The 20,700-nt window shown below is 39.9% G+C and overlaps 1 protein-coding gene across 1 annotated transcript in view; it reads right to left on the bottom strand.

Annotated features, from left to right (window-relative positions):
* Positions 1–2,869: 2,869 nt before the first annotated feature.
* The window catches only part of GPC6 (glypican 6), a 730,796-nt gene continuing 712,965 nt past the window's right edge, over positions 2,870–20,700 (bottom strand). The window contains exons 8-10 of the mRNA XM_065740816.1: positions 11,959–12,095; positions 3,502–3,677; positions 2,870–3,072 (exon numbers count right to left, since the gene is read on the bottom strand). Of these exons, the coding sequence (XP_065596888.1) occupies positions 2,870–3,072; positions 3,502–3,677; positions 11,959–12,095 (516 nt within the window). The remainder of the gene's footprint in view (positions 3,073–3,501; positions 3,678–11,958; positions 12,096–20,700) is intronic.

The following is a 20,700-nucleotide window of genomic DNA, read 5'->3' as shown; positions in this document are numbered from 1 at the left end:
GCAGGGCCTCTCCTACAGGATCCTTGCTAGAACATTTACCTCCCCTCACTCTGAGAACAGCCTTTAGCAAGGCCCTTGTTCTTGGTGATCCCTCTTACTCCTTGCCCAGGATCCACAGAGGTCTACAAATAGCTGGAAGCACAATGGATACCCAGTTATGTCATCAGATTGTCTATACCTAGGCCAAAATTAACACAAGGACCCTAGGAATCCATCAGTATCTCAACCCACAGTGTGGCGCAGCTATAATGGAGGACCTGCCTTAGCAGCTGGATTTCATTACCTGTTGACAAACTTCCAGAACAAGAACAATCTCATAGAAATAGTACCAGTTTCTACTGAGCAAGAATACAATGGAACAACAAAACAAGGTTGTAGAGGTTGAATAGCATGAAAAAGATATGTTCATTGGTCGATAGAGATGGACCAAAGAAACCCCTTCCTGTAGAAGATGATGTGTAAGTTCAGGAAAAATAAAAAAGAGGATCTTCTGCTTGGTGTCTGCTATACCACAGTCAACAAACCAAACCAAACCAAACCAAACCAAACCAAACCAAACCAAACCAAACCAAACCAAACCAAACCAAACCAACTTGTAGGAATTGGTTTTAATACGGTATAACTTTCTGAAATAACTGAATGCTGAATCACGAGATTCTCCCTAGAGTGAGCTGTCAGAGTGGCAAGAAACACAGCTAAACCTGGTGTAAGACATGCTTGGTCTGAACATATACCAGTTACTCCTGAACAGTAAACTGGGCCAAGAAGAATAGATCATTACACTGCACAGTAAACAAACAAATTAGAAAAAATAAGAATGGAATATAAGTGGCTCAAAACCTATGCATTTTTATTAGATATGCTATACAGATAGTTTGCAAATACTTTTTGGTAAAAGTGCTTAAGCATCCTTTATCCTCATGTGCTATGTTTTTTATACTTCAATGTCATGCCTAAATCGATAGCTAATTATAATTTGACAAGAAAAAGAGATTGCAATGGTTATGATCTACCTGCTCTGTTGTTAAATTGTAATGTGGTTGGCTGGCTTTACAGTATTTCCATAATTTATCTGTACCGTTTTTAGAGTCACCAAAAGAATAAGGAAAAAAAGCTTCTGCAGAATCTTTTCAGCACTACTCAGAATTATCACAGAAGCCCTTTTTCTGTAGCTGATAGAGGAGGAAGTCTTCAATGTCTGTTTACTCTCATTTGTCCAGGATTTAAATAGCTTCCACTTCAGGTCTTAAGATCAGATAAAAATCAAGGAAACTCTAGCCAGGACCACAGCCATTCAGACAATGATTATTAAAGCAATGTATCCTTGAAGAATCTGAGAGTACATTTGCCATCACAAATAACATCCATGACTTTCTCTAGCCCTGTCACACGAACTTCCATGCTCACATGAATACATAGAGATGAGAGAGATTATCTACCCCACTTTGCAAATCTGTTAAGAAATGGACAACTGGATATGTAAAAAATTCTCCTCTTTGATTTTTGTGCTGACCAGTCATTAAAGGGTTGCTTTTCAAAGTAGCACAAAAGCAGAAGAGCTGGTTGACCAAACATATTTTTTTTTACAAAGAAGTGTCAACCCTGAGCTTGTAATTAAGAAGTTAAAATCTGTGATTTATATATATTTATATATATAAAAATAGATGATCATACTAAGACTAAAAAAGCGAAAGAAATCTCCATGTCGGTACTATATATTTGTTCTGAAATTTGTAGAAGAAATCCCTGTGATACTGAAATTAAGTAATATGAAAGATGTAGTTAGATGTGAAATACACTATTGATCTGGTCACCATTGTTAGTCCATTAGAGAACTGCCATCTTGGTAGGATAATAAACATAGTAGCAGAAAGTCCTAATTGATGTCAGAACAGTGATAAAAGGAAAGAGATTTTATCACAAGAGATTATTTTCTTCCCAAACCCTCGAGGGGAGATTTGTCAGGAGAGTTGCTTAGCATTACCACCGTGGCTGATGGTGAGCTAAGTGGAAATCTTTGCCAATTTCATAACATGGATAAAAACTAAAAGAAGCTAGGCAAAATCGTGCTACTACCTTTTTTTTTCTTTCTTTCTTTTGTTTTTGTTTTTTTTTTTTTTAACTGCGCATTAGGATTTAAATTCTAAGGAGCTGTAACATGATATTCTGAAAATAGTTGAGTTACTATCATACTAAAAGAAGAACTTGTTTTTCAGCTTCTCTAACTTCATACCAATCTGAAGTGGTTGGCAGATGATTGCAAAACATTCACCGCTGAAAAAACCTTTAGTGTTGGAAAAAAATCCAGTCTGCCTCTTTATAGCAGTGATCATTCAGATGACCTGAATTATTCTACAGAAGTTCCTAAAGGAAACCTGGCTGTCAGTGAAGAATAGTTGCATTTTTTTTTCTTTCTTGTCCTTTTGTTCTCTTGATTTTTCAGACTTTCAGGCAGCAACCTGGAGTTAGGCCCAACTCAGAAAGAAAACTGCTTCATTGGTTTCTTTCTACCCCCCTCTATTTTTTTTTTCATTAGGGAAAAAAAAAGAAACATTCACTGTAAGATCCTTTTACTTCTGCAGCATAAAAGGAAATGAAGCTTAGAAAGTCTCCTGTAATAAAGATCTGAGAAAGAATTCTCTTCAGAGTGGATATTGTCTTCAGAGATATCTGCAAAAAACAGGAAGCAGTTCAGTCTGGCACCTGGTGCTCTTTGGGAAAACAAAAAGGGAAGCAGGTTGCAGTACTGCTCTCTTCGCATAGAAAACTGCAAGTGTTTGTGGCATGGTCCATTGTCCAAGAGTGTAAGAAAAGAAGGAAGTTGGCTGTTTCTGTAGCTAAAACACAGTTTCTCTGACCAGTTTCAAGATTATCTCCATTGCCTCTGCAGTACGAGGCTGATGAAGGCAAAGAGCAATGTCTGCAGTGAGTGGCCAGGTTGTGTGGCTGAAGCCTCCACCTCCCTCCTGTCTGAGTCGACAGGCGGTGCTTCGGTCATGATGAAATCAAACTCAGTGGGACAAATGTCGTCTGTACAGCCGCTTCCACTGCCAGAGCCACTCGTCTCATCACCTGGCACAAGGGAGTGAGGAACACAGAGTGAGTGCCTTGAGCCAAAGTAGTTGTTCTTTTCTCCACTCCCGTCCCACCCAGTGCCCTCGTGGGGATGAACACCTAAGTAAAGAGTTTGGGATGGTAAATTTCATTCAGCAAAGCATCCAAATGAAAGCCACCTTGATTGATGAATTAGGCACTTAATGTGCTGAAATGCCTTTTTGAAAAAGGAGAAGACTGCTGACATAATGGAAAGCCCTCAGTGTCTTGTGCACTTGATATGATGATAAGCAAGAGAAGAAAAAGAAACAAATGGGACAGAAGATGACTTTTTGTATGTTATCAGCAGCAGGGAGCACAAACTCCATGGAAAACCATTCAAATGGAACTGATCTATAAACATATTTCAAAATTACATTTATTTAAGGAGAACTAATAGTTTCTTACTTGTATCCTGGAAGTTGACATCATTTCCATTATATGCATTCTTCAGTTTATTTGTCATGACACGTAAGGCCATGATTTGTTGTCGAATGAAGGTATCTGGCCTTGTGATGTCCACATCTACTTCTGGATTGTTGATCTGGTTGGTCAAGCCATCATTCATAATCTCTGGCAAGTATCTATATCACAGGATGAATGATTAGTTTAAATGCAGTAATTTTCAAAATAAGGACTGTACAGTAAATGCTGTACTAAGCAACTTAACATTGACAATGATTACACAGTTCTTAAATGGCTCCAGTGAAACCATGTTAAAAATATGTTTTTAATTTTACAGACTCTAAGGGCTCTTTTTAGTATCCTGGCTGTGCAGAAAGCAGAGAGGATTTAAGCTATCCAAACTCGTAAGTATTCACATACTCCCCAGCATGTGCACTGACTGTAATCCATAGAAGAGATTCACCAGCCAACAGTAAGTCACTGCACATCATGATGTGAACAGTTGTACACTAAGTTAAGTATTCAACAGTGAATTCTTCTGCTTTTATTTCTTATTGCTTAAAAACTATGAATTCTTTTTTTCTGGGATAGTTCAGAAGCCAATCTTGAGGCTTGAGGCTTTATGGTGCACTTCATTTAACAGAAGCACTTAATACATTTTCTTCTACAGCCCTTCCTCACATCCTTTTTTTGACCATAGTGAACATAATCTCCAGCCTATCTGACATCCAGACCCACAATGGTGGTGTGAATTTACCAGTCTCCAATATTCTCTTTTATTTGGTCCGTACTCCTTATAAAGAGGCTATGCTTTTTTATCCCACACGCTCTGTGAATAACATATTTAAGACATGGCATTTGCTATCCATCAATACATCTGAAATTTTATTCAGGCTCCTAGCTTGTCATTTCTTGATTACTGCATCATTTCCTTCTATGACCTTGGCTAATGCAGTCTAATGCTGCTCACAGGCATCAAGTGCGCTTTTACAGATCTCTCTCTCCTATAAAAATCAGCCCATTACTCCAATCATGCCATGGTAAAAGTCTTCATCATCTTTTGTTAAATATGCACACTTTGTCCCCTGCTGCTCTCTGCACTTAGGAAACTCTCCTTATAGGCATCTGTGAAGCTACCTTATTTCCTGCTTTGAATCCCTGTTAAAAATTATCTGTGCATTTTACAACAGCTGGGCTGAAAAGGGTCTGGCATTACTCTCTCTTCTGGCATGGTATTCTGAGAAAATATTGTATTGCTGCTTCCCTGCTCTCTCTTCTCTGTCCTTTTTATGTACTTTCTTTGCTTCATATTTAGGTTGCAAGGGATTTGGGGCAGATCTACACTTTGCTCATGTTCATTATCAGGTTATGATCCACTTTGTAATTAGCTAACAAAACAGGCTATTCTACCGATGTCTGTGGGACTTCTCCTGTGGGTATATAACGTAGTCTAGCCTACTAATGGCAAACTTTTATGATGTCTGGTACCAAATGTAGTTAAAAGTATTTTACTTCACTTGCACTGATGCCAACCTCTGTATCCATATTCAGTTTGGCTCTAGTGTTTGTGTTTTGTTCTTCTGGCTCTGGAAAATAAATATAATTCTTTAAAAGCATATCTGAAAGTAAGAAAGAAGAAAGGACTTTCCCTGCTGAAGTTGTGGTTAAAGGAAAATCACTTTTATATTGCTTCTGGTGATTCACAAAATGATGACTGCATTGCTGAGCCAGGGAAGGGTTTAGTTTCACCATAATAGGTACTCGCATCGCAAGATGAGACTCATTTGTCACCAGTGGCCTTTGAAAGCTTACATGAGAGTAATCCTGGGGGAGTGTAAACACAGAAGAACAAAACACGACTTCCAAAAATGCCCAACCTTGAATTACATTTCCTGATGTTTCACTAGTGCCATAACAAGAAAAAAAAAATGCTGCGGGGATACCATCCAGACTCCTGTGGTACAGTCTTAAGTACAGTGAGAATACAGAACCACTTCTCCTAGCATAGAGCACTGCAGACCACACTGTTATGAATCACCAAAGATAGAAATTGGAAATAATTCTGCACAGCTGCCCAAAGGCAGCGAGACAGAGACCTTGGCATTCAGGGAAGCTCTGGGCTGCAAAGAAACAGCACCTCCATCCGTCACACGTCTCTACAAATGAAATGGCTGCTGCAGATAAATTGCTCAGCCTAGAAGTAAATCAGTGACTTCAAGGTGCAGTTGATTAAAAAATTAAGAATATAAGAATTGCCCTGCTGACTCGGAGGAGATGTCCACTATCCTGTCCATTGCAACGGTCAGAGCTGCTAGCAGCGAAAAGTGACTTGAAATCATTGGTCATTTTTGCTGATTGCTTTATTTGTTTAGTATTAAAGTCTATGTGCTCTCCATTGCAAACAGTCCATGTGAAGTTATGGCTAACTCTCAACTGCAGTTCACAAGCTTTCTTTGACTAATTTATGTTTGATTTCCTCATCCTGCTTTCGATGTCATGCAGATCATCTAACTTTAAATGTACCAGTCCATTAGGTTGCTGAAAGTGATTCAGTCTGTTGCCCCTCTGCCAGCACCTGCCTCAGGATCTGAAGATTCCCAAAATATTTTTGGCATGGAGGAGCTGCAATTTCTTTCATAGGAAAAAATCCAATAAATTATACATAAAAAGACATTTTTCAACTTATTTGAAAATGCACAGGATGGTTTTATATGAGATGCTAGGGACACAAAATCAACAGCATCATTACAGTAGATCCATAAGAGAAAACTACCTTTTAAAACAGGGAAACTATAAGAAGTGATAGAAAGCTTAGTTTCCGCACAACCTAGGTTTACGTTGAATTATCAAATAGAGCATCTAAATCTAGGCTTTACTAAGTCTGTTCTTAGTGTAGGTGGATGTTAACACAGTTCTACAGAGAGCATCATGCAGATCAGTTCATCAAGCCTGAGGTAAATTCACTGAATTTCAGGCATTTTAAAATCATGTTAGCATGGCTTAGAGAAGTTTTTATGTTAAGCACATGAAACAGTGTGATCCAACATGAATAACACAGACAACTAATTTAGGCAGAGATGCACCTCGATTTTGAGTGTTTTACATGCTGGGGAAAGGATGGGAGCCAGCCAGTAAAGCTACCTCCCAAATGTGCTCTCTAGGTGACAGAGTGATTCGCCTCTTACGAGAACAGCCTGGTGCACTTCACCTTGGTGGGTAAGTTAGCCATCCTGGGTGTGTGTCACAAGAAATCTGTTACTGTGTGTTCACTTAGAAGGTAGGTGGATACTTATATTTCCAGGCAATTGAACCTCTTGGCATTTAGGGTGTTAAGTGCAAAAAATTTAGAAAGTCAGGTTGAGGACTAGTCTTTAGGCTTTTGTAGATAGCAATACTTGTATGTCTAAATGCAGCTGTGTGTTTATGAGCAGTGTTCCACACTCATCAGATCTGGTCAACATGAGATCTAGTCAATACCAGACAGAGGCATATTCATCAGTGGTGTGGGGACAGATGTTGGAGTTCCATATGTCTTTGGCCAAATTACTAGTTCATTAGATTTCATCTGCTGGGATTTAGCTGTGCAAACATAGACATCTGGTGCAATTTGAGATGCTCTTGGTTATTTCTACCTCTTCAGTTACCACCTCTGAAAGACGGAAGATTCTCATAGGTCCTACATCATATATACATGCATGATGAGGATGTATTGGATGTCTGGGGCACCTAAAATGATATTTCTTTTAGCAAGTGAATTGAGTATTGAATTCTACTTTATCTAAAAGGGGTATGCTGCTTGGTACCCTGCTGTCACTCCAGTAAGGTTTGAATACCCTGTAGGTCCAGCATCTTAAAGCATCAGCTTCATGCAAGTGTCTTAATGGAAGCATCTCACATGACAGTAGCTGTGTTTAGGCAGCTGAAACCTGCCTCATTGACCACACTCACTGGATACTGGGGCCCTGTTCAGGTACCTTAACACTGTTGACTTCTTGAAATGCTCTAGCAGATAGTGCCCTACCTCTTGGAGGTGGTCTCCTGTGTCATACCTGTCTTAGACACTGCTCTAGTTTGGGCAGTACAACTGACTTCTTATCTTCAAGCTCACCTACAGGCATCTATATTTAAGTGCATTAATTTACACCTCCGAATGTGAAACTGAGTTCTGCTGTTGTTACTGAACTAGTTGACCTGTTTCCTTGGGGAAAAAAAAATAGAAAAGCCTATATTAAATGTGAATATCTTTGAATTATTTTCCTTTCTCTAAAGGACTGGTATGGATATGGAAACACGCAGCCCAAGGTGTTTCTTGAGTGACAGCCTCTGAGAAGCAGCACAGCACACGTTCTGACAAAAGCATTTTGATGTGTGCTGGGTAGGGTTAAGTCACGCAGCACTGGAAGCCTTGTCTTGGGACTGTATCTTGACAGAAGATTTGTTGCTGGCTGGGCAAAGTTGTTGCACACAGCTGCTTTTGCTGCAGTTCTGTAAGTGGAGACACCCCTGTGAATTTTAAGCTTTGCTGCTGCTTCCGCTCTTGTTAATGATCTCTTTGTATGCTTGGCCGTTACAAGAACTATGTGCCCAATATAAATGTGAAAAAAAAAAAAGCCAACCTGATGCCATATCTGTCCTTTGCATTCTCCTAGAAAATAAAAAGAATCAGCTTTCTTAGCCCTTGGCCTGCAGAGAATCTGAATAATGCTGTTTGTTTTCTGCTGTTTGCTCCTTGCTCAGCTATGTCAGGAGTTTAGTGTAATCTACAGTGTTTTCTAAAATATTAATGCTTTCTATTCCTCTTAGCCTTTCTGCAGTTCTTGCTTGTCTCAGCAGACACAACAAAAAATGCCTCTGGCATACCATAGCCAAGCACCACAAAGCCTATTTAAAACCACTTTCTCTTTCTCTCTGTCCCTCTATTTTTAATATCCATTTAAAGTTCTAGGGTGTTTACTTCCTTTTAAAGTTTAAAAATGACTGATGAATCTTTCAGGTAACTTATATAAAAGTCCTAGCTATCAAAAACACCCAAACCAAAACAATAATAACAACAAGAAAGGAGGAATGCTCTGTTTTTTGAAAGACACCTGCCTTACAGGGCACTGTTTTTACCATGACAGCAACTGCTTACAATATAATTAGAGCATCCCACCCTGGCACTACTGGCATTTTTTTTCCAGGTGCCCCAAACTATTGGCAGTACAGCACAAAATGCAGCACAGGCTTATGCTGGCTAGGATAGGGTAGGCAGTCACATCTGGTCCAGATAGATAAGTGCAGTGGAAAATTGGTTGTGTGGCTAACTGGATCACCTCATCCAATTCTGCTTGTTCAGGAGGCACTCAAAGGGTGTGCTCAGTGTTCTTTTAATAATTTCTGCTCCAGGTTGGAGCAAAGCTTGAGTAGTCAAAAGCAGAAGGAGATAGTGATTCACCTGCCAGTTTTTGTTTGAAGGAAGAATCCTCAAAAATAAACTTGGACTGTCAGGTAAGAATAAGCAGTTTTTGCACTTACAAGAAGTGATTTATTCACAGTTACACCAGTGGTACTTACTGGTTATCTTTGTCTACCTTGGTAAAGCACAGTCAACTCACTCTCACTGCAAGCTTTGCTGGCCAGCAAGGAGTAACTCTACCAGTGGAGGCAATGCTCAGATGAGTGCTTCATCCCACCTGAATTCACCAGGATCTTTGCAAGGGAAGTAGGGGCTCGTCTACATGCATCAGGCGGAGAAAATTTCAGGCCGGCTGAGATGCAGTCTTGTGTTCATTTTGGTGAAATACCCTATAATTTTGAATTCAACATTGAAAATGCTGGTGTTCTTTTTTCCTTTTATTTTTATTTTTTATTTTTCAGCTTTATCTGTCTTTTCTGTTTGCAATTCCTGTTTTCCTTATCTATTTGTTCTTGACATGAGCACCATCTCTCATGTGGGTTTGTTGAAACCAGTTGGCTGAGGTGGCCAAAGCCATTCAATGGTCTTCTCCCATTCGTTTGAGCAGCTGCAGATTTGGTTGCCATTCTCACTGTAGTAACAGTCAATTTTGTTTATTCAAGGGATAATACCTGGGATTTGGTGTAAATCCTCCTAAACCCTGAATTCCTTAATTCCTGGGAATATTCCTCAATCTCTAAGAAACATCTATTTGTGAGGAAATTATCAGCTGTTCCTAAAGATTTATTTGCAGATAGGGAAGCACTACATTTGCAAAGTCTGGTTTTAATGATGATTTTAAATCCTAAATGTCTTAAAAAAAATGAGACTCAGTGCAGCTGGCAGAAGACATTCATTATTTAAAGATAAAATTATGTTCTAGTTTTTTATGAATATAGATATGATGGGAAGCTCAGCTTGGCATCTCTCTCAAAGGCACTTTATCTGAGGAAGCTATTTAAAAAAACAAAAAGTTTCCAAAATAAGACTTTAATCCATTTAATGAATGTGTTCCCATTTTCACAGTACCTGGTTTCTACCTGATGTGACCTCATTAAAACCCCTCTTCACAGAGGATCAGCAACATGCCAAGTGCAGCCTTCCAGAACGCTATAATGGATCACTCTGCTACCCTATGATTATCTGTGAGTTGGCAAACTTCATTTAGCCCCCACTGGTGTCACTGTAAATTAATCATGGCAGCAGAATGATACCTGGGGACCGCAATAACCACAAGTGACCTTGGCGTAATGCCTCTCTCAGGAGAAGGCCTAGCTTTCATTTTCTGTGATCCCTTGTTTTCCTGCAAAAGCAGAATCAAAAGGTGATGTGTAAAATACAGTGTGAGGCACAATGTGCATCTGGCAATTCGAAGTTTCTAATTCTTTGTGCAGCCACAGAATCTGATCAACAAGTTACAATCTCCTTTCCCAGCAGTCAACAACACCGTGTTGTCTTCTCCTTTGTAGTACTAATGTGTGGGGGAATTAGGAGGTGACTAAATTTTTTTTTTCCCCATCAAGAGCTGCTATGATATTCTCCAGAACTCCAAATGCAACTCTTCTTACAGCACAGGGGTGCTTTTGGCAAGTGACACACAGAAGATAAATAGATATATGCACAGTGGCTGGATTTTGCCACCCTTGCTCTTGCAAATTAACATTTGCTATCTGATGCTAGCCTATATGAATATGGAAACATTTATCATTTTTCTTTAAGCTGCAGTAAATGTCCTTGTTCACCAAGGTGATTTTGCATATCAAGCTAATTACATTTTCAATATTATTTCATATACAGGCCATGGCATCCTATGCTATCTGATTTATTACTATTCCCTCCACCTGAAGCATTTATTGAATTCTGCTACTAAGACAATAATTACACATTTCCTTTGTGAATGCATACAAAATAGAAAACAGAAAAGCTGTGGTTGGGTCTGCTGAGACTGTTGTCAGGTGATGCTCTGAAGCTGTGATTCCACATTCAGCAATATGTCTGCATTAAATTAATCAAGGAGATTATCAGCAGAGGAGAGAGGTACCGAACAGCTTCTGAACATTAATCTGAGGAGTTGCCATGAAACTAACCAGGCTTCTCAGCTGATAAATACTGCAAAAAGAAGATGGAAATCTTAAAATGCACCTACAGAACTCCCCCAAACCTTGGAGTGTTTGCTCTGGGGTGTTTGAATGGACACTCAAACTTCTCAACACCTCCTTTCTCCCCAAAATCACAGGCCACTGTTTCAGACCTGAAATCTGCCTGCTCCTGCCGTGGTCTTTGTTCCTCTCTCTCTCTCCCTTCCTCAGCATGGTTAGTTAGATCCTCTCCTCTCTCAAGTGACAAGTCCACACTGGGACCCTCAGAGACACCCACACCAGCCCAGCCACAGCCAGAGCCAAACCAACCTCAGAAATGAAACTCACAGAAAAGTCATCGCTAACAAGGGCAGATGACCACAGTGTCTCCGAGGAATTAAGAAAAGATCAAGCCTTCTGCACAAGATAACGAATAGACTGTTACATTCATTCTTTGCTGGCTATTTTTCTTCTTTTTTTTCTTTCTTTTTTTTTTTTTTTTTCATTTTATTTTGCTCCCAGCAAATAACCCTAAGCTCTGCCAGCCAATAGCAAATACAGCCAAAATTCCAATTTTCTGTTTCATCCCAGTACAGTATCCCAAGAGTGCAATTGCTTCACAAGCTGTCAGTCCCAACACAGGGATGCTAAATGGAGCTAAAGAGCTCTTAGAAATCTTGGTATAAATTATCCTTCTGGAGCTAAACCAGTGAACATTTTCTGTGTTCATATGCTGGCACGCTGCGCACATTTACAGTGACTCACACTTCAGCTTTAATGGCACCTTGACAATAGATAATCTCAGCTGCAAGCTGCGTGTGGACAATTACTTGCTCTCCCCATTTTTGTTTCACTCTTACAAATTGTTTTGTAAAACACTGTTTTCTGATTTTGTTTCATGCCTGGTGGGGATTTACACTGAGTCTGGTAGGAAAGACTCCACCTCACCTCGCCTTGGTGTGGCCATTCCAGCAGTCCTCCTCGTTTGATGAGCCGGCTGTCACTTGCTCATCCTTGCAGATTGTGTAGGGGAATGTTGACCAGAACTTTTTAGAGAGCTTTAATTTTTCCTTAATGTCTGTTACCTGATTAAGAGACAATGAAAGGGAAAAGACAGTTAAAAACATCAGCCATATTAGCTATCATTTTAAATAATAGGTTGTTTAATTCCACAATAGATGGAGGTGGAAGTTAAAAGGACTGAAGATGTTAATATTGAAATTCCTGTATTTATGAGTGAGGCACAGTACCTTTGGGTTCAGAGAGTGCAAATAATTAAAGTCACCATTTTCCAGGCAAGACATTAAGAAAAAGCATCTCACATCTTGCTCTTTCTATTCTCAATTTGTCTGAGGTTTTCTGAAATATAAATCTTTCTAAGAATTAATATGCCTCACAGCCTGCTGAATGTCATTTGAGTTAAACAGTGTTCATCAGACAAAATATCTCACCCACCGGCTTGGTCATGCCTTAAATAAATATTATATTTAGATCTGTATGTGCAGCTTCTGAAAAAATGAGGCACGATGTTCAACTGATTTAAGACACAAAGGCTGAATACACTGCAGTACATTTGAATCTTGGTAACAGTGAGAGCTCTGTGTATATACATGCAAGCAGAGACTAAATCCATCTTTGCTATTAGATGCAGATAAATATCTGTAGATGAAAACAGATTTCACGTTCAAAAAATGTTGGGACAGTATCGGAACAGTTCTGTATGTTATAAACTCCTTGAACAATAATTTAATTTGGCAAGATTCAAGCAGCAAGCAGGAACAAACTGAATTTCCAGCACCAACTTAATGCATGCTCTGGCTGAAATGTTATCAGTTCTTGTTTTGTGACTGGTTTACTAGAGTGGAAAAATCCACAAGAATAGATAGAGAACACAGCAAAGGACAGACTACAAAGGATGACTGGTGCTACTGTTGTTCTTATGGAAACACACATTTTACGTTAAGCTATAATAGGATTTAGGAGAACTTGCTGAATAGCTTTCAAAGGAAATCACTGAGCTTTATTCTTTAAAATATGAGAAATAAAAGCCCTCCATTGTTCCCTTCAGTTTTGAGATTGGCTTTTAGGTTGTTGAGGTATAATATTGTACTCGGCTATTTATCTCTTTTATCTTTTGTTCTGAAAACATGATAGCTCTCTGAGCAAATGACCCACACTGCTTTGCAGTGCTTAAACTCTGTAGAATGTCACTTTATATGCCAGGAGATAGAAACATCCAAGGATGTTATTTCAGAAGCTCTGTGTGTATTTTCATTCGTAAGAAATAAGCAGGACAGTATTTGGCTGTGAGTTGTTGACATCATTTCATGCTATCCTATAAATCTACTCCATATCCTGTAAATCTCCTTCATAACCTTTGCCAAGCTCTAGTTGTTTTAGTTTTATAACACAAATACTAGTAGCATTTGCAAGTCTTTATATTCTTAGTAGAGGAGCCTCATCAAGCCAAAAATTAAATCCCAGTTTACAGACTGTGAGCAGGGTTTCAGTAGCTGTGAAGACAATCTCAGGATGCCTGCCCTGCAGGGTGCCTCAGGTCCCTGGGACCAGGGTCTTTGGGCAGCAGGTAGAGAGCATCTCCTCCTTCTCTACATGTTATAGATAAAAATCTCAGGGCCATCAGTGGTGCAGATAATCAACACAAGCCACTTAATTTACTTCCTGAGGTTCACAGGGAGCTGTGTAAACTCCTAGGAGAGGAAATCAGACGGAGAAATCCTAAAGAAACTGCTGAAAAAGTAGTGGAAAGGGTCTGTGGGAAGGAGCGTCCATTCAAGTGACCTTGGGCAATTCAAGAGCCTAGGGGATAGACTTCTATCATTTACTGAGCCTTCTGGGTAGCCGTTTACACAAGTAATCTGATGGTGGTGAGTAACTGGTTTTCAGAGCAGTAACTGCCTTGGTACCAAAAGTTATTTTTAGCTACTCACAACGTAGATGCTAAGAGTTATATTCAGATTTCTACCATAATCAGAATAGATTAGAGTTGGTGCTCTTGGACTTCAGACTTCTATTCAGAACCGCAAGTGAGCCAACCCCCACTGGAAAGTGATTTTCCTCTTCCTGGCCTACCCCAGGAAAGAACTGCTATTTTGAGAAAAAACTTCCTATTTTCATAAAATCCAATAAAAGTTGGAAAGAAGTTCTCACAGTTGGCACACTGAACAGGCTTCTCAGAAATACATTCTGAAAATTGAAATAAGGAATCTCACTCCCCACCGATTTTCAAAGATATTAAATAATGTCTGCATACTCTATATGCGTACTGCATATAGATAGCACATTATCAAATTTCCTACAGTAAAGATGTTTTGTGTTACAGAAGTACGTCTGGTAAAGATGATCTTACTTTACCAATGATCATTGGTAGAACACAGCTAGTTAAATCTTCCAAGCATTCCCATGAGGTGTCACTCCCATTTTAGACCCTACAGAGAAGACATGTACTTGACTAAAAAAAAAAAAAAAAAGAAAAAGCAAAAATGATTCAAGCTTAGAGGGAAATTACCATTTTCAGCCCTGTCTCGATGACTCTAGGATGTGCAGGTAGTCAGTGAGTTTGAATCATAGAATCATAGAATCCTTAGAGTTGGAAGGGACCTCTGAAGGCCATCTAGTCCCACTCCCCTGCAATGAGCAGGGACACCACAGCTAGATCAGGGTGCCTATGGCCTGATCCAGCCTCACCCTGAAAGCCTCCAGGAGTGGGGCTTCAACCACAACGCTGGACAACCTGTAACAGTGCATCACCACCCTGACCATAATATATCTAACCTAAGTCTACCCTCTTTAAGCTTGAAATATTTTTAAAATAACTTTATATTCAGAATACATATGGGTGATGCAATGCATGTCATGATATGCAAAACTTCTGCCTGTGGGTTCTGGTGCCCTCAGTTTTGGGAACTCGAGCGTAGTCACAGAAAGTGTCTTATTAGACCCCACAGTTACATGTTTCCCACTGTACATCATTTTGATCACCACCAGCATTTAAAAAATAGGTAACAGATGTACAGTCTCTTGAAAATGAGATAAAAGAGACTAAAGGTTCAGTTAACCTTGCTCGCTTGTGATTTATGAATTCAAACTACTGCATCTCCCTAGTGATATGCGACCATGTAAATGATTCCTGGGTATTTCCCTTGGTCTGAATTAAAGATTAACTTTCAAACGTAGTTTGACTTCTGTGGAAACATTTAAGCACAAGATGTCTGCGTTTTTGAAATTCTACAAATTTCCTTCCCACTTTATCTGGCAGAGATTTATTCAGATATAGACAGCCAGATCGCTGGTCTCAGTTAGGCTGACTTTCCCTGGCTATAACCCTGATATTGCCCTGACATTATTTTTGAACTATTCCTCAGCTACTTTGAAGATACTACATTTATTTTGAATATGTTCTCCCATAAGAAAAGGCATATACCAAGAGCTGTGCAAAGAGTTACATTTTTATTTTATTTGAGGATTATATAAATGCCTATTAAAAATAAGTGGATATTAAATAAGCCTGGCTTTTATCCATTATTACTAACAGAAGGGAAATGCTACTACGTAGGTGAGACAAATTAAATGTTTGCATCATTTCCAAAGAGAATTTCATATCCAGTCATGAAAATATTATAGTTACATGACCCACACTGAGAAACAGTTAATCTCCTGCTTTTGCCACTGACTTCTGTGACCAGGGCAGTGACATGGGCTGTGCAATTCCTCAGCAGAATTTACACCACCACTTATGAGCTCACTTCTAATCCTGCCAGCACAGGCTCAATTTCAAGCAGGTAAATAGAGCTGAACAAGATTTTTGTCTTCTTTACTCACCTTGAACTGCAGAGAATGGGAATGAGCTAAAAAACAGGCCCATTATTTCAGCAGGAATCAGACCTTAGAATTCCTTGTTTTAGCTCAGGATATCTGGGTAACTCGAAAAACTCACCGAGATAATTCAGAAATGCATTGAAAATACCATGCAGAACTAAAAGTGGGCTGACGATCTTTTATAAAGCAGGAAAGATTCAAAAAAGGAACTTGTGAAGCTGGCAGCTAATTTCCTATGAAATTTGCTTCAGTTGGAAACGTGCTTCCTCAGCAGGAGGACAGTGTGTGTCCAGAAGGAACATCAGCCAAAAAGCAAACTTTAAAGGTGATATTCCAATATTTTTATTTTTAAAGTAATTTCCCTTATTTCCTCCTCCTCTCTCCATGGCAAGTCCATCTGAGAGTTCTTCCAGTTTTATCACCTCCACCAACACAATCCCTACTCTCACAGCCAGAGGGGCATCTTGAGATGCTAAAATGGTGTTCAAAGACGCTACAGTGTGCTCATAACCAAACCTGGTTCAGTGTAATAAATAAAATATGAATCTTGCTTGTGTTAAGAAGAAAAAGGTTATTAAACTTTTTTTTTGTTCTTAATAACGTTTTTGATCATACTTTTTTTGTTTGCCCTAAAAACTTTGGCAGACTTTATTCTGAAATGCCAGCAGGACATGTGGCTTGCCTTTCTGCTAATACCTTGTACTTGGGGTTGCTCACAAACATCTGAACACAAAATCTCAGTGAGGGTTAACCCTTTATGCCTTGGAAATAAGCACTTTCTTGCTACTCACTGGACACTGCTTCTCTGATGGGCCACTCTGGATGATGCAGCAGTGCAGGTTGTATGTGGCAGTACAGCCTCTCTGAAGATGTTTCAAGTAGATGTTTCTGAGAAGGTGATATAATTCCAGGGACTTGATTTCACAAGCAACATTTAATTAATGTCACTTCTCCAAGCTGTGTTATTTCCAGATGATCAACCAGACTGTTTTCCATTGCCTGCTGCTCGTTTTCCTCCTAGATGCATCTAGCATCCCCAGCCAGATACCCAGCACCCTTGCAGCCTTCATGAACAAGGATGCAGAGTTTGTATAACGATGGCCAGCTTGATATCAGATTTATGGATATGAATCTTGACAGCTGGAGCTGTTTGTGGGCTCATGAAGAGTGTACCTTTTGTCACAAACATGGCAAGGTAGCAAGAACAAGCAAATTGTTACGTACTGATTTCTGTTATGTCATACCAGCAGAAAACTGCTCAGGACTTTCATACATTGATCAGTATTTATGTCCATTAGGGGTTTAATCTGAAAGTGTTCTAAGACTAATGGCCAAGAATTTGTTTAAAAGGGCTCGATCAGCAGGCTTAAAAAACACGTTATATACTGTCTGTAACTGCTTATTATATATATTTCTCTGGTGCATGTGAATGTCACAACTGGTACAAGACTTATATGTCACAAGCAGATAAGTGCAAGATAGCTGGGTATTTCAATCGATGCCATTTTCATTGTAAACTGGGCTTAATCAAAAGCAGTTACCTCGAACTCCAGAGTTTTAGGGGCTGTCCCTCAAGGAAGATGTGTGTCTCCCGTATGTCCTCTGCTACACCTACCAGCTTCCTATAGGTTTCTCAGAGACACAAAGCATTTACATGTAAGCAGCTGAACCAGGCTCACAGTATGGAACTCAGACACTTGAATTTTCTTAACAAGTATCTCTCTCTCAGTGTTTTTTTCTAAGCACTTGCATTTCTCCTCTGAATAGGTATGGGGAGATTAGATGCATATTTTTATTTGGAATGCCTCACTAGGTGCTCAAAACTTCTGTGCACATTGTGTACCACAGCGAAGACGATCTGCTTTGACTCGGGACAAATGAAGCAGAGCTGCATTCGCCCCATATGTCGATTATTTTTTCATACATTCGTACACTTTCGCATTGTCTCACACCACAAAATTGAAGTGCCGAGTAGTTGAGGAAAACCGTGCACTTCATTACAGAGTATTTTTCAGAAGCCAAGCGCAGCAGGTCCCATGCGGGCAATGACGATTTGGGGATGGAGAGGACATGGAAGAGATGGCGAGCACCTGTAGAAGTAGGCGAGGACCCGCAGATGGCGATGTTGCTCAGCTTCCCACCGCTGTAAAACCTCGCTCTGTGCGCGCTGTTTTCCGGAGAACATAACCGTAGATTGTTCCGCTGAATATAAAACTGACAACCCTGTTATTTTAAACTTGAAAGTGACAGGCTGTTATTTTAATGAGGTCTGCCAGTGCCAAGGTTAACCAAAGCTTTATTTCCCTACAAAATGTTAAGGCTGCGGATCTAAAAAGGGGGCTGTGAAATTTTACAGTTATTGATAATTTCTCTGCACATCCAAGTTCTGAGAAATTCACCCGGGCCTTCTCGCGAGACAAACTTTTTTTGTTTTTTTCTGCTTTTGGTTTTTAAAATGCGACTTTCCAACTTAAAATGATCCAGACCTCTCTGGATAACTGCCTGCTCATGATTCATGTTTCTGCTTAGAAAAGCAGATGACAGCTCTTCTAATCAAGAACTAACGCTGAATCCCAGTTATAAAACACAAATGGGTGCTTGGGTAATTTGTGAAATGAAACAAATGAGCTAGGCGACTTTCCAGAGCAAGATGTTTCTCTCCAGAGTGTTTTAAAGTGAAATGAAAGGGGGTTTGCTCTCATTATCTCTAAGGGCTACTCTCATCCTTGACAAGAAGTTGTTAAGGTATTTAACAATACTAAGTAAAGAATTATTATTCTGAATTCTCAAAGCAATAGGTATAGAACTTTAGACAGGTAGATTGAGCTTGTGTGCTAATATTCCTAAACTTATCCTCATTCACAGTACCCTACTCACCCACACTTAAGACTTTTGTGCCCTTGGAGATGCTCAAGGTATACCTCCAAGCCTGCAGTGACGTGTGCAAGTCTCCTGCAGGTTATGAGTGTCCTGGGTACTACTTTGGCTCATCATTTCATTCAGCTTTGATCAAAGTGCATCTCTGAGGCCTTTTGGTTAATTCAGCTTTGATCTAGAACATGCATTTTAATGAAAACCAGGTTGCCCATGGCATGCATTTTAAGGAAAATAATTTACAGATTTGCAGAAGTGCTTACATGATTTTCCCTTCCATCTGTGGTTTGGCAATGCTTCTGCTTCAACGCTGTGTGTTAACTAACTCCAGGGGCAGGTACCATGGCTGATATAAGGGGCTGGTGGTCCTTTGCTCAAAAATAATTTGACCAAAGCAAGTGTGCACCTTACAGCACTGCCAGTTTCTTTTGGTCTTAACACTAACCTGGAGACCCTACCTCCTGCCTTCTGCACAGATCTCAACAGAATTTAACACTGCCTCATATCACCAAATGGAGACAATTTCTTTTCTTCTTTTTTTAAACCATAGACATTCTTGCTCACCAGCATGCAGAGACTGACACCAAACTCTTCCCATTTTCAACATACGTTTTGGCTATGGGGAGAGGACGAGGAATCTTTCAACTGGTGAAGCATACTGGGCCACATTTCTTTTCCTTTCCAGAAACGTGACTGCAGATCCTTACTTCTGACTTACCCACATCCTTAAGTAGGTAAGTCAGGACAAGATCATTGCACTTACCTCCCCAGTAAGTAACAACGCTTCCTTTGGAAAGCAGGAACTGCTGTAAACTTCAGCATCCTGACACAAAAATCTGCAAGAACTTGCATCAGCTTTCCCTCTTCCTGTAGTACCTGGGAGCAGTGCTAAAAAGCTGGTCCCTAAATCTGATTTAAGCAAATCCAAAGCACTCAGAGGAATCAGCTTCTTATTACAGATAAGTATAAAAGTAGTACCAAAAATATGCTTGAATCTTTAAGATAAAATGCCAGAGGCTTTTCTGTGGCAAGGCTTTTCTGTGGCAAGGCTTAGCAGTTAAGTACTGATTCTTTCTGAGCAGTCCTTCATCGTTCCAAGCAAAAATGTTAATAGCTAATGTAAATAAATCACTGATAGAGTATTTCAAGCTTATGCTGGCTTTTGTTTGTTCTGGAAATGTTCATCTGGTACCAGTAGTGAAGTGGCTGTTTCTTTTCTTCAGACTCCAGGGTTTACAGGGAATTGCCGGTGTTATAACAAACAAGCAGTTCAAGCATCCCAACAGCTACAAAAAGCATATGATTTCTAAAGGCAGCAAGAGCTAGGGTGCATCCTTTCGTATCAGAGCAAGAAGGATAATTGTACTTCATAGTTGAAGTAGCCTTACATTTAACTTCAATTCTTCTAGTGGTTTCTTCTTGACACAGCTCCATTGCCTTCCAAACTGAAGCAGCTCTCAGGGGACACTTGACGCCTTGAAAAAAAGCCAGGATTCAGAAATATGACAGCTACCCTGGCAGCAGCTTCTGGGCTTCCAACCTTGCTCTCCCTCAGCCCCAGGAGGCTCATCCAGCTCTTCACCCAGTGTGGAGAGACGGAGAAAAGACTGTGCTGAGATGACAAAAAAAAAATGACACGAAGCAACAACAGAGTATGCAAGTAAGAGTTTAGATGATGGGTTCACCTTAAGATTTTGAAATTACTGTACAGCACTGTAAAACATCAGAGATGTCTTCTTCATAATACTGAGAACTGTTTAGTCTTGCCTGTGGACTTCAGAAGTCTTTTGTCACCCTCCATTTCTCAGAGACAGATATTTTTTTGAGGTAGCTTAGGTGCACAACGACCTCTTCTCTTCGACATCTGATGCTGCAAAGTGATTAACTCATCAGTGCAGCACTTTCCCTGCCCCCTTAGGCCTGAGGCAACATGCTACCTTGCCTGGTGGAGTGCTGCCCAGCAGTGCAGGGCTAGTG

The sequence above is a fragment of the Cyrtonyx montezumae genome, unplaced genomic scaffold (assembly GCF_038088225.1).
Source record: "Cyrtonyx montezumae isolate F1298 unplaced genomic scaffold, pur_monq_1.0 scaffold_3, whole genome shotgun sequence".
Classification (NCBI taxonomy): domain Eukaryota; kingdom Metazoa; phylum Chordata; class Aves; order Galliformes; family Odontophoridae; genus Cyrtonyx; species Cyrtonyx montezumae.
This window is presented reverse-complemented; position numbering and strand designations above follow the sequence as displayed.